The sequence below is a fragment of the Nanorana parkeri genome, unplaced genomic scaffold, assembly GCF_000935625.1.
Source record: "Nanorana parkeri isolate BGI_ZX_2015 unplaced genomic scaffold, ASM93562v1 scaffold97, whole genome shotgun sequence".
In the NCBI taxonomy this organism is placed as follows: Eukaryota; Metazoa; Chordata; class Amphibia; order Anura; family Dicroglossidae; genus Nanorana; species Nanorana parkeri.
In genome coordinates this window covers 1,225,963-1,237,945 of record NW_017306365.1, presented here as the reverse complement: position 1 = coordinate 1,237,945, position 11,983 = coordinate 1,225,963, and the positions used below count along the sequence as shown (strand labels likewise).

Here is an 11,983-nt window from a genome sequence, read left to right as displayed (position 1 = left end):
AGGAAAATATGGGGGCTTCCACTGCTGATCATATCCTGAAAAATGAGAGTTGCCTTAGTTCTTACTGACCCAGAACAAGCATATGGGCTAGGAAGTAAGAGGAAAGTCAGAACTTGGTCCAGTGAGCTACATATTAATTCTCAGTCAGTAACTCAAAGTACTGAAGTATTTGCATCAGTAGAACAGTCAGGCAAGAACAAAAATTGCAAGGGATGCGTTTACCAATGGCAGCCAAATGATTCTAAGCACACATTTATTCTGAGAGTATAAAAAAGGTATTTAAAATCTACACTAAATAAATATTCAGAATAAAACAAATGACAGCCATCCTGTTCATTAATAGTGATGCAAAAATGGAAGGGTTTAATTATCCTTTAATCTTGTAAAATAAAAAAATATTGTTTACAAGCCAATTTTGTTTTGGTGTTAATTCTGGGTGATAAATTGGATTATATGGTAAGCAGAATGAATATGTGTTCTTATCTAAAGTAACACACGGTTGTAGCAATAGTTGTTCGCTATTAAGAAAAAATATAAAGAAGAACACCATGCAATAAGTACGTACCTTGACCTGTCTGAGCCTCAGGGACCCTCTCCCGTATGATCCGGCAGGCATCATAGACTGCAGTTGATGGTTCAAACTGCATAGTCTTCACCACATTGCATTGCCGGATGCAGATTTTCAACGACAGGGCAACCATGGTGACTGCTAACTGGACAAAACCTGTGAAAACACGAAGAACACTATTAGCAATATGTACACATTCACAAAAAATACAGTGCATTCTAAGATAACGTTAATAAACATGCAGACATTACACTATGGGACATATTTCTAAAGCAGTAAATGTGACTTTCACCAAACATTCACTGGTGGAAAATCACTGTCATTTAAAATATTTTAACTTCAAAAATTAACTTGCAGTGAATATTTGGTGAATTTCAAATTCAGTGCTTTTTAAATATACCACTATTTTTGCTATAGATGTTATATCCAGCATGAAAATTGAACATTTAAGGACAGCTAAAAGTTACAGAATGTGAGAGAATGATTATTATTATACAGGATTTATATAGCGCCAATAGTTTGCACAGCGCTTTACAATATAAGGAAGACATTACAGTCACAATACAATTTAAGAAAAGATGGTAACGAGGGCATGATAACAGTTCTAACCTCTTGTAAGTACCCACACACATAGCTTTCCTGTGCACTCTAGTGCAGGATGTAGTTTAGTGGCTAAATAATTTTTTTGGCATTCAAATAAAAGTTGGACGATTTCTTTTCTGTGTAATTACTTGTTTGCAAGTCATTCGTGCTCTTGATCATCTTGCATACTACTATAGGACTCTGGTTTCAACAATTAGCTGGTTCAACAACATCCTGAAAGTGCAACAATCCATGCATGATTAAAACGACTGACATGAATTACTCTGTAGTGTTTGCTTTGAGCCCTTTTAAAAGCCAAACCAATTTAGTATATAAAATATACATATCAATTACAAAGATGGTGTCATGGGAATATTATGACAGAAAAGATAACATTCCACTCTGATCAAATATAGCAAAACATATAACGTTACAACACAGCAGAGAACATCCCCAGGGACACTATAACAGTTGCAGAGGAATGTGACTGAAAAGATGGACAGAAGACAAGGAAAATGTTTAGCTTAACAATACTTTGTTGGTTAAAAAAAAAAAAGGAGATAAAGTGCAAGACAAAGAGAAGGCTGAAAGATGAAGGGGTTAAAGAGAAGAAATAGAAGGCAGTGGATGGATCACAAAGATGGCTCGGTGGATTAAAATAGCAAAAGGATAGGGTTTGCTTCTAAGGAACACTGAAATTAATCGTAAACTAAGTCATAGGGAAGATTTAACATCTTCAGTGCCTGTGAAAAAGGGTGCATATGTTTAACAAATCGCATGATCTGCCCGTTTCCCAGTGGTGAGAGCAACAATACACCTTCTCAAAATGCAACAATTCCAAGAAGAAATTAATTTAACAAGCAGTGTGCGGAGACTTAACAACCATCAAAGTGTGCATTACACATCAGTGAACAGTTCAACAGAATTTACTTCATCCAAGAGTGCTAACCATGTCTTCCAGCTCTGGGTTCAAAAGGACATATGTTTATGAGGGATTGCCCAATTTTTAACTCATCACAGGAGGTGAATGTGTGTGTAACAGGGACATTAGAAAATCTGTATTATACCACATCTTGTGTAAAAAGGGAGCCAAGATAAATAGCCAAATAATGCTAAATTCTCTGTACTATTGCTGTTCTAAAAACAAAGTACAGTAGTTTTTTTTATTTGACCACTTATGTCACACATTGAACATGACTTCATGCCCAGTAACCCACGGCAGTATTAAAAGTCATATTCCCTACTAAGTCATGCCAGGTGACTGGAGGTTATCCAGAGGGAGAGAGCACATTTCTGGATTTGAAGGTTGGAGTACTATACAATGACAGAGTTGAAATAGTAAGTTAGACCACTTGTCCACTTCACATACCGAATCAGGTTTGTTAGCAAAGTGACTCGCCACCTCCTGGTAAAAATTAGCTGGAGTTACTGTTACAATTTGCTGATCTAACAAAAATCAGAGCAAAGAAAAATCTAACTTTTGTATGACCAATATAAGGGACAATGCAGAACAGATGTTCTAGCTTTAGACATACAATTCAAAAGGTTTGTTCTTAGGCTAGGTTCACACCTGCACTATACCGCACGACACCCAAGACGCGCGTCCTGGGATTGCGCGGACCTGTACAATGCAGGCGGCAATTGCAGAAAAAAGGTACAAGTACCTTTTTTGCGATAATACATGACGCGTGGCTGTCCGGCACGACTGGGGTGCCATTAGAATATAATAGCACCCACAGCGTGATCGGTTCACACCTTGGGGACTCCTGACCGCACAGAATCGTGCACGATTGCCGGGGGTTGGTGGTGTTGCCTAGGTGTGAACCTAGCCTAAAGGTCCCCACACACCTTGCGATAATCGTGCTATATTCGTACGATAATCGCGGGAAATCGTACGATTATCATAAGGTGTTTGGAAGCCGTGCGACCTCTACTACTGTAAGGTCGCACGACTTTAAACTTACGAACATGTTTGAAAACCCGCCGAGCATCGTACGATGATCGGCGGGTGTGTAGCATGTTCGTAAAATAAAAGCCAGACGGGCCGATGTGCGCAAGCGCACACTGCCCGTTCGGCATTGCGGTCATCGGAAGCCCGCCCCTCAACCAGCGCAAGACAAAAGTCTTGCAATGGTTGTAAGGTGTGTGCCCAGCCTTAGATCAGTACAACAAAGTAAAAAAATGAAGTATCCATAAAAGCAATTAAATACATCCTGTACTGGTATGCCTCCAGTAAAGCTTAGTTCTATAGGCGTTATACATATTATCTCTGACTTAGCAACAAAGTAATAATCATAAGAACAGCAATAGCAGAAAGTAGAAACCAGCAACTAATTGCTAGTACACAAAAGCTTCTTTGAAAGCAACACAGAAGTAAACATAGGTCGGACAGACACAAAAGATAGTAGGCTGCAGATCAAATGAAGCCAGGACTGCAACACAGAAAGGTGGTGAATGAAGCACTAGCCTAGGTGTGAATGGATTATCTTTGCTACAGATCTGGCAGAGATACAACAATGGGGACCACACACTTCATAACATTTCATACCATACACTAAACGATCCAGACTGAAAACAATGAGCACTAAGTGACATGGAAAGCCCACGCTGTTGTCCAAACAATGCATTCCTATAGGCATGGTATTACAAGAGAAACTGTGAACTCTAAAGGGCAAATTAAATTCAGCTCTAAATACCCAATCAGGACAGGTGAGATAAAGGCAGCAATATTTAGAACTGGAACAAAAGGGAGACCAATGCATTTGGCCCTTTGCCCCGAACAAAATTCATATCAAGTAGATGACCGTCAATTAGGGAGGAAAACAAATACTGTACTTGCTCGCTACACTTGTTCAAAATTTGTTCTGGAAACTACTTTTATAAAAACATAAAAAAGGAATTTTCTTTACTCAAAACACACAAAATATCCTTTTCTTCAAGTTAATTGAGGGACACCGGATTTAGTGACATTTGTGTTAAACTGACAACTATTAGGTAGATTTATCTGTAAAAAGTAAATCAAGGCAACTGGACTTTTTTTCTGGAAGACGTTTCGCTGGTCATCCGACTAGCTTTCTCAAATCAGAATGACTTCCATAAAAATTCTCTGGGAATATGATGAATGTTGCTCCAATGAGTTAGTAATACCAACTATTTGGGGGTCATATTCTTAAAAGAGCCACCCAGTATTGAAGGGAACAAAAGCTGACATAATTATAGCAAAGTACCACACACTCCGTGAAGCACCAGTAACAGATTCCACACCAAACGCAGCTGCAGTATATAGGACTACTCTTTAAATCTGCTCACATACACTTGTCCCCCTTGAACTCCTTGAGTGCAATTTTATAAATGTGAATTGTCTAGATAGAATTAAGCTGCAGCTGTTTTTGTGAGAGATTTACCAAGCATATTGACTAATAAATCTCGGTCAAAAAGTTTTTACACATGGAAGGAAAGCAAGCATGTCTAACCTATGTAAATTCTAGTGCATGTACCCGTTTTCAACATGGTAACAAATGCATGGCTCAAATTGCACAGATCCGCCTGCTAAATCTTCACACGTTTAATCCATAGAGCACAACTAGTGATGGTCCCTGGTACTTTAAAGCCTCTTACAGGCATGCAACTGTCGTTAGAATACCAGCCATTCATATCCCACAAGTTGTGAAATGAAACCTTATGAAACGTCCTCATTTTTCCAGGCTGCCTTTTTCAAATGGTTCTTCTAAGATTAGCAACAGAAACAACAAGCGTTTAGGAGAGGAAATATAGTACATATTCAGGTTACAGACCTGAATATAGAAAAGGGCTGACTATCAAGAAAACAGATAGCCAAGTATACATGCCCCACAAATAAGAAATGAAAATATTTAATAAAGTGCTATTCACAAACTATGACAAATGACAAGAACAATATGGTTACTGTAAATGGCAAAGCACAGCAAAGGCTAGAAAAGAAAATACATTGTTGATTTTATATCCTGCAACAAAACAAGCAAGCTGAACAAGGTCAGAACAAAACAAATGCTTTGCCAAGTTCAGTGATGGAATTTTAGGCATCTCTCGCCACTCTTTAGTGTTGGGGTTATCTACAGCAGTGTTGGTTCATCTGAGCACAGGACATAGATGGTCTAGAGCAGTGGTGGCGAACCTTGGCACTCCAGCTGTGCCAAAACTACAAATCCCAACATGCATCTGCCTCTGGGAGTTATGTCTGTGGCTGTCAGAGCCTTGCAATGCCTCATGGGACTTGTAGTTCCAAAACAGCTGGAGTGCCAAGGTTCACCACCACTGGTCTAGAGCTACCCAACTTTAAAAAAATAATAATATTACAATGCTGCAATTAGCCCTACTGCATCAACATGAGCCAGCTGCACCAGGCAGCTGGCTCTATATATATATTACACACACACATATATATGTACATATACACTGAGTGGCCAGATTATTATGACCACCCCGTCAGTACTTCGCTGGGCCACGAGACGACTCCACGAAATGACTTAGTTGGGCCGCCTCGTGACTCCACGAGATGTTGAAAGGTGATGCGAGGAATCTGACACTGCACTGTTGCCCTTCTGTTGTCTTGTACCAGTCTTGTCACTCTCCGTTCTGCCCTAACATTGACTAGTCGCTGACGGCCACAATTCGCATGTTCAGACCCAGATTTTCGGCTGACAGTCCAGTCTTTAAACACTTTACCCATATCTTCAGAACAAAAAAATCACTTCTACTGTCGTGGTAAACAACCTGCTTCCCTATTTATAATGGTCTGGCCCTCTAGCAACTTATATATATATATATATATACACACACACACACACACACATTACATACATACATATACATACACACACTCTATATTGCCAAAAGTATTGGGACACCTTCAACTCCTCTGGGGCTCTTCTGGGAATGCTGTCCACAAGGTTTAGGAGTGCGTCTATGGGAATGTTTGACCATTCTTACAGAAGCGCATTTGTGAGGTCAGGTACTGATGTTGGACGAGAAGGCCGGGCTCTCAGTCTCCGCTCTAGTATCCCAAAGGTGTTCTATTGGGTTGTGGTCAGAACTCTGCGCAGGCTAGTCAAGTTCCTCCACCCCAAACTCGCTCATTCATGTCTTTATGGACCTTGCTTTGTGCACTGGTGTGCAGTCATGTTGGAACAGGGAGGGGCCATCCCCAAACTGTTCCCACAAAGTTGGGAGCACGATATCTAAAATGCCTTATTATGCTGATGCCTTAAGAGTTCCCTTCGCTGGAACTAAGGGGCCAAGCCCAAGCGTGATTTGTCTCTCCAGAGAACACTTCTCTAGAGTCCAGTGGCGGCGTGCTTTACACCACTGCATCCGACGCTTTGCATTGCAATTGGTGATGTAGTGGTTGGATGCAGCTCCTCGGCCGTGGAAACCCATTCCATGAAGCTCTCTACGCACTGTTGTTGTGCATGGAGTTTGGAGGTCTGTAGCTATTTTACCAGAACACATGCAGCATGTCCGCCGGGGAGAAGCCACATCTCCAGCAAGAGCCACACGTTTCAGGAAAAATAGTTTGTAATTTTTTGGGGGTCCGATACCATCTGGTGAATAGGTGGGACATCCACATGCAGGAAGCCGCCCAGGCCCGGGATATCTTTCGGGGAGCGGAGCACGTAAGTGGACTCACCCTTCTTGACGATTAGATGAAACGGGAAACCCCATCGGTATGTCGCCCCCGTGCTGCGTATTAGATCAAGGACCGGGCGAAGGATTGCTCGACGCCTGAGGGTGTTGCGAGATAGATCCGGGAGGATTTGAATCTGCACTCCATCGAACTCCACGGGTCTACGTCGCCAAGCTGCTCTGAGGATCTCCTCTTTCGTGGTGAAGTAATGGACCCGACATAGCACATCACGCGGGATGGTAGAGTTGGTCAGTCTAGGCCCCGCGGCTCTATGTACCCGATCCAGGATGATGGTACCAGGGTCCACATTGTCGAGTAGGGATGCAAAGATTGCTTGTACGGTCGGGCGCAAGTCTGGGGCTCCAGTGGCCTCTGGAATGCCACGGAGGCGCAGGTTGTTGCGTCGCCCCCTATCCTCCATGTCCTCCATATGGAGTTGCAGGTCAGTAAGGCGGGGATCTGGCCTTTGGGCCGCCGATTCAAGCGCCGCAATCCTCGAGTCCATCGTGGAGCAGGAAGCCGAGACCTCCGCCACTGTCACGGCCAGTCCCCTCACCTCCCGCTTCACTTCTCGTAGGTCCTTTCGCAAGGCCGCCTCAACCCTGGACACCATGGACTCGAAGTCCTGCTTGGTGGGGAGGTAACGTAGCAAGGCCCGAAACCCGTCCGGCATGTCATTGGGCAGGTCATCCGTCCCCTCTTCGCCGTCGTCGTGGGGGTCCAGACCGGGGAGCTCAGGGGAAGCGGATCCAGCCCGGGAGGTATCCGGAGATGGGGAGCCCCGTCGGCGTGTGTTGTGGGACTGAGCTCTTGTGGATGAGGCCGGCGCCATCTTGGATCTGCCACGCTCCACCGGGCCCGGATTTCTCGGAGAGAAAAACTGCTGCATGGAGGCATCCGAGACCTGAGTTTTAGATCCCCCGTCCTTCCGGCGTTTAGACATATTGAAACCCGGGGTGTCAGCGGGAGTTAGGTAGAGGTAAGTGTGCCGATGATACGCTGAAGCCACGGAGCTCTCTGAACAAGCACCTCACGCCGCCATGGTTAGGACACGCCCCCAGGTCTGTAGCTATTGACTCTGCAGACAGTTGGCGACTTCTGCGCACTAGGTGCTTCAGCATGCGCTGACCCTGCTCTATCATTTTACGTGGCCTACCACTTCGTGGCTGAGTTGCTGTTCCCTGTTGCTTACACTTTGTTATAATACCAATAACAGGTGAACCGTGGAATATTTAGTATATAGGAAATTTCACGGATGGACTTATTGCACAGGTGGGAACCTATCACGGTATCACGCTTGAATTCATTGAGCTCCTGAGAGCGACCCAATCTTTCACAAATGTTTGTAGAAGCGTCTGCATGCCCAGGTGCTTGATTGTATACACCTGTGGCCATGGAGGTGATTGGAACACCTGAATCCAATGATTTGGGGGGTGTCCCAATACTTTTTGCAATATAGTGTGAATATATGTTTGTGTGTGTGATCAGCTTGATGTAAACAATGTTATAAATGTGTATTAAGATGCAATTGCAGATAAAAAAGTGAAACCAATCCAATGTGTTACTAATGCAATGCAACACACTGCAACTGTGCTAAAATCAGATGGATCACTCGGTATACAGTAACTTGAGTTCTGTGTAATGCACTGCATGCACAGACCACGTCATGGGGTCAGAAGGAGGTCAGTGAGTGTACTTCCTGAAGCCTGTGCCATGTTTTCTCTGCTTCCTCCGTCACCAGTCACTTTCAAACTTCCAAAACAGGTCTGTTTCTGACTGCCGGCTGTGAGAAAAATCTAAGTACTGACAATTTGTTCTGTATTGGAGACGCAGCAAAATGTGTTCCAGCACCAAAACCAGGCATCGTCCAAGATCACCATATTACAAGAACTAGTGGAGCAAAACTGTTACAGCAGCAATGCCTGGAAGAAAAACTACTACATAAAGTATAAACTAAAATATATATCCACATAGGGACAGCCATATTTGCTTGTTACATATGCAGGCTTGGCTTCCTACTTTGGCTTTCCTAATTTAACACAATGCACGCCCTTGTGTGGCTGACATGTTATTTCAACAGCTGCTAAATATGGAGTTTGCTTTCTAGTTCTTTGTCCAGCCTTTCCCCAGTGGCTGAATGGGTAATTTACCATTTTAGCCAAACTAGAAAAGAGAGATGATGTTATTCTATCTGGGCAGACTTCATGGACATCAGGCTTCTAAAGTAAAGTTCAGTGTTTCACAAAGTTTTCACAGCGGCTATCTAGTCATATCTGGAGCTGAGACACATGGAAGGGTGCAAAAAATAGTTTGCAAGTCTGTATGCACATGTACTGTTAAATGGGATAGCATAAAAATACCAAATATTATTTTAATGCTAAATTCTTTCTAGAACAAGCATAGCCAATTTATGTGACCTGTAAATATACCACAAAATCTCCAACATTTGAATGTTTGCTACGCATTTATTGTCGTTAAGGGCCCAAAACTTCACCATGTACTCTTGTTGAATCCCAACAATGCACTGAAAGCACTTAAAACAAAAGTTTTTAAATCCAAAACTCTTTTTCGTTTTTAAGGTTCAAACCTGTCAGGATTTTACTACTGTGTGCCACTCTAGGGAGACTCACTTGTTTGCCCTGATCTAACATTTAATGGTTGTCACCTGAACAATGATGAAGTCACGCCCTTTGATGTAACGTACGTAGGGTGGAGTAGAGGAGCTAAGCGATTTGCACACAGTTTCTGTGGCTGCTTACCAAATACCTCAATTTTATCTATGATATGCGAGTAGTATTCCTTTTTTTAAATAGTCTAGTATCCTTTTCAAACCATCTGCACTACGAGTTTCCACTTTTTATTTTATCTGATGCATGGGCCATTCGGATGAACTGTCTGCTTCCAATTCCTGAGACTGCAAGAGAGTCTGTACCTGAGAGGAGGTAATCACTGGGAGGTATTCGGCATCAGGTGCTTCCTCTACCTGGTTCAAATTAGAGGAACAGCGCATACAGACCCTGGTGGGTCTCTGCTAAAGGTGAGGTGCATTCCAGAAGATTTCTCTGTTGATGGTCACAGGAGACTAAGTTTATTCTACATCCAATGTTTTATCTTCTATTTACTTAATGGACTATTGAAGATCCAGGATCATGGACATTTTTTAACCATTATTTTCACTGGAGTGCAAGTTACACACATGCTTTTTTCTTGTCGGTATTCTATGCACATTGCATCACATTGATTCACAGTTATTTAGTGCATTTGATTTTTCATTATGGATATTTTGTAGCAATTACATTTACACTAAGGTGCATGTTATATAAATGCGTTTTTTTTGTTTTGCACTTTTTACACATTGTATCGCATTACTCCAAGGTCAGTATCTACTATATCTGACACTTTGCGGTCTCATTCACACAGCGTGGCTTTTACCATTAATTTCAATGAAGACAGGGGACCCTGTTTCTGTGACAACTGTCTAAGGCCCCATTCACACTAAGCGACAAACCTTAGAAGCGGATCCGCGCGGCCAGGATAGCGCGACTGTTCGGGGCCACGTTCCAGCGATGATCCAGCGACGGTAGAGCGACCTTCACTGTCAGGCTGCATTAAAAATAGAAAAATCACGCGACATCCACCAAAAAAAAGGGTCCTGCAGGCGCAACCTGCGACATGGAGCTGTACATTAAGACAGCTCCATTGAAAATCATTGACCGGCGACTTCTCGCGAAATCGCGCTGCAAAAATGTGCAATATCGAGGCGGAAATCCGCTCAGTGTGAATGGGGCCTAAGAGAGGTTTTCTGTTGTGCATCCAGGAAAGAAAGTCAAGGAAAATTTCCCCAACAGGACACAGATGGAAAAAACCCCCCCCAAAAAACTCAAAGGGGTTTTTAATATTGTCTACTTCATCTAAAACTAAAAGAAAGATTTTACCTTTAGCTATACTTCTAAATGGAATAGCTGACCCATGTATCAGTATCTTTAGTTCTATATTCTACAAGTGGTCCATTAAACAATATGACTTGTTCTTTTACTGCATAAAGAACTGGATCTGCTGGTCTTTATCTGTGATTTATAACTTCCTCAATTGGGAGTCATTTAAACTGCTTGTGAAGAAGCTTGCTAGCACCTTGGGAAAAGAAAGAATATGAACGGTGCAATCATTGTCTGTGACAATCCTAGTCTGAGGTGGTTTGAAAGGATGCTGGAAGCCACAGCTGTTTGACATTCTTTAACAAATCCGACTTTGGGAACAAATACCAGTGACCATGCAGCTGTTATACAGCTGGCTCAAGATTTGCAGGATGATGTGCCAGCAGAATTTGCACCCACAAATGCCACTGCTAAAAGTTACTCAGTTTTATTCATCCCATTTTGAATGATTGGATGTAAATAAAAATAGTGTCCATGATCACTTCAAGTATTAAGAGCAGCAGTGAGGGCTGTCATGGCATAGATTACACCAAATGTTTGCATATGATCATAAGACCGCATTACTACGAAACGGTGGTTGAATTACCAGAATATATCACACAAAGGAGTAGTCATTGTCTGTGTGCACATGTATGGTATGGTATTCCAGCCTCACTCCTTTGACATTTCTCAGAGAAACAGGCCACATGAATTACAGAAAATAAAGATGCATTTTTAAACCATGGAAAGGTATCAATTATGTGTTATTAAATTCTAAAATATTAAAATCAATTAAAGCAGCTGACCTTGGTACTTACCTTGTATGCTGCTTCTGTAAAATCTTGCCTTTCTTCTTGGTGGACCTGGTCTAAAGATTACTGCCCCAGGTTTCCGGTTTTTGGGTGGCTCCTCTGCCTTCCAGAGACATATAGACTCACCCTCAGATGCCTGTTCCCCAGGAAGAGAGACTCCAAGCGGACAATATGCTGCTGCCTGCACCAACATGCACAGGCAGCAAGGAACATGTTTACTGTTTACCGACAGGCAAACATGCGCAGTTGGCGGTGGAATTATGGGACATGTAGTCAGGGGCGTATCTGCCGCGAGGCAAACAAGGCGTTTGCCTGGAGCGGCAGATTCCCTGAGAGCGGCACTTGCCGTGGTTATCTCCCCTTGATAAATTGTATTTATTAAGGGAAGAGAACCGGAGGCTATCGTAGCGGCGGGGATGAGGCCGGCGGGGAAGAGGACGGCGGG

The 11,983-nt window shown here is 42.8% G+C and overlaps 1 protein-coding gene across 1 annotated transcript in view; it reads right to left on the bottom strand.

Moving 5' to 3' along the window:
* The window catches only part of TLN2 (talin 2), a 183,044-nt gene that overhangs the window by 87,111 nt on the left and 83,950 nt on the right, over positions 1–11,983 (bottom strand). The window contains exon 3 of the mRNA XM_018552804.1: positions 566–724. Within this exon, the coding sequence (XP_018408306.1) occupies positions 566–701 (136 nt within the window). The 5' untranslated portion in view covers positions 702–724. The remainder of the gene's footprint in view (positions 1–565; positions 725–11,983) is intronic.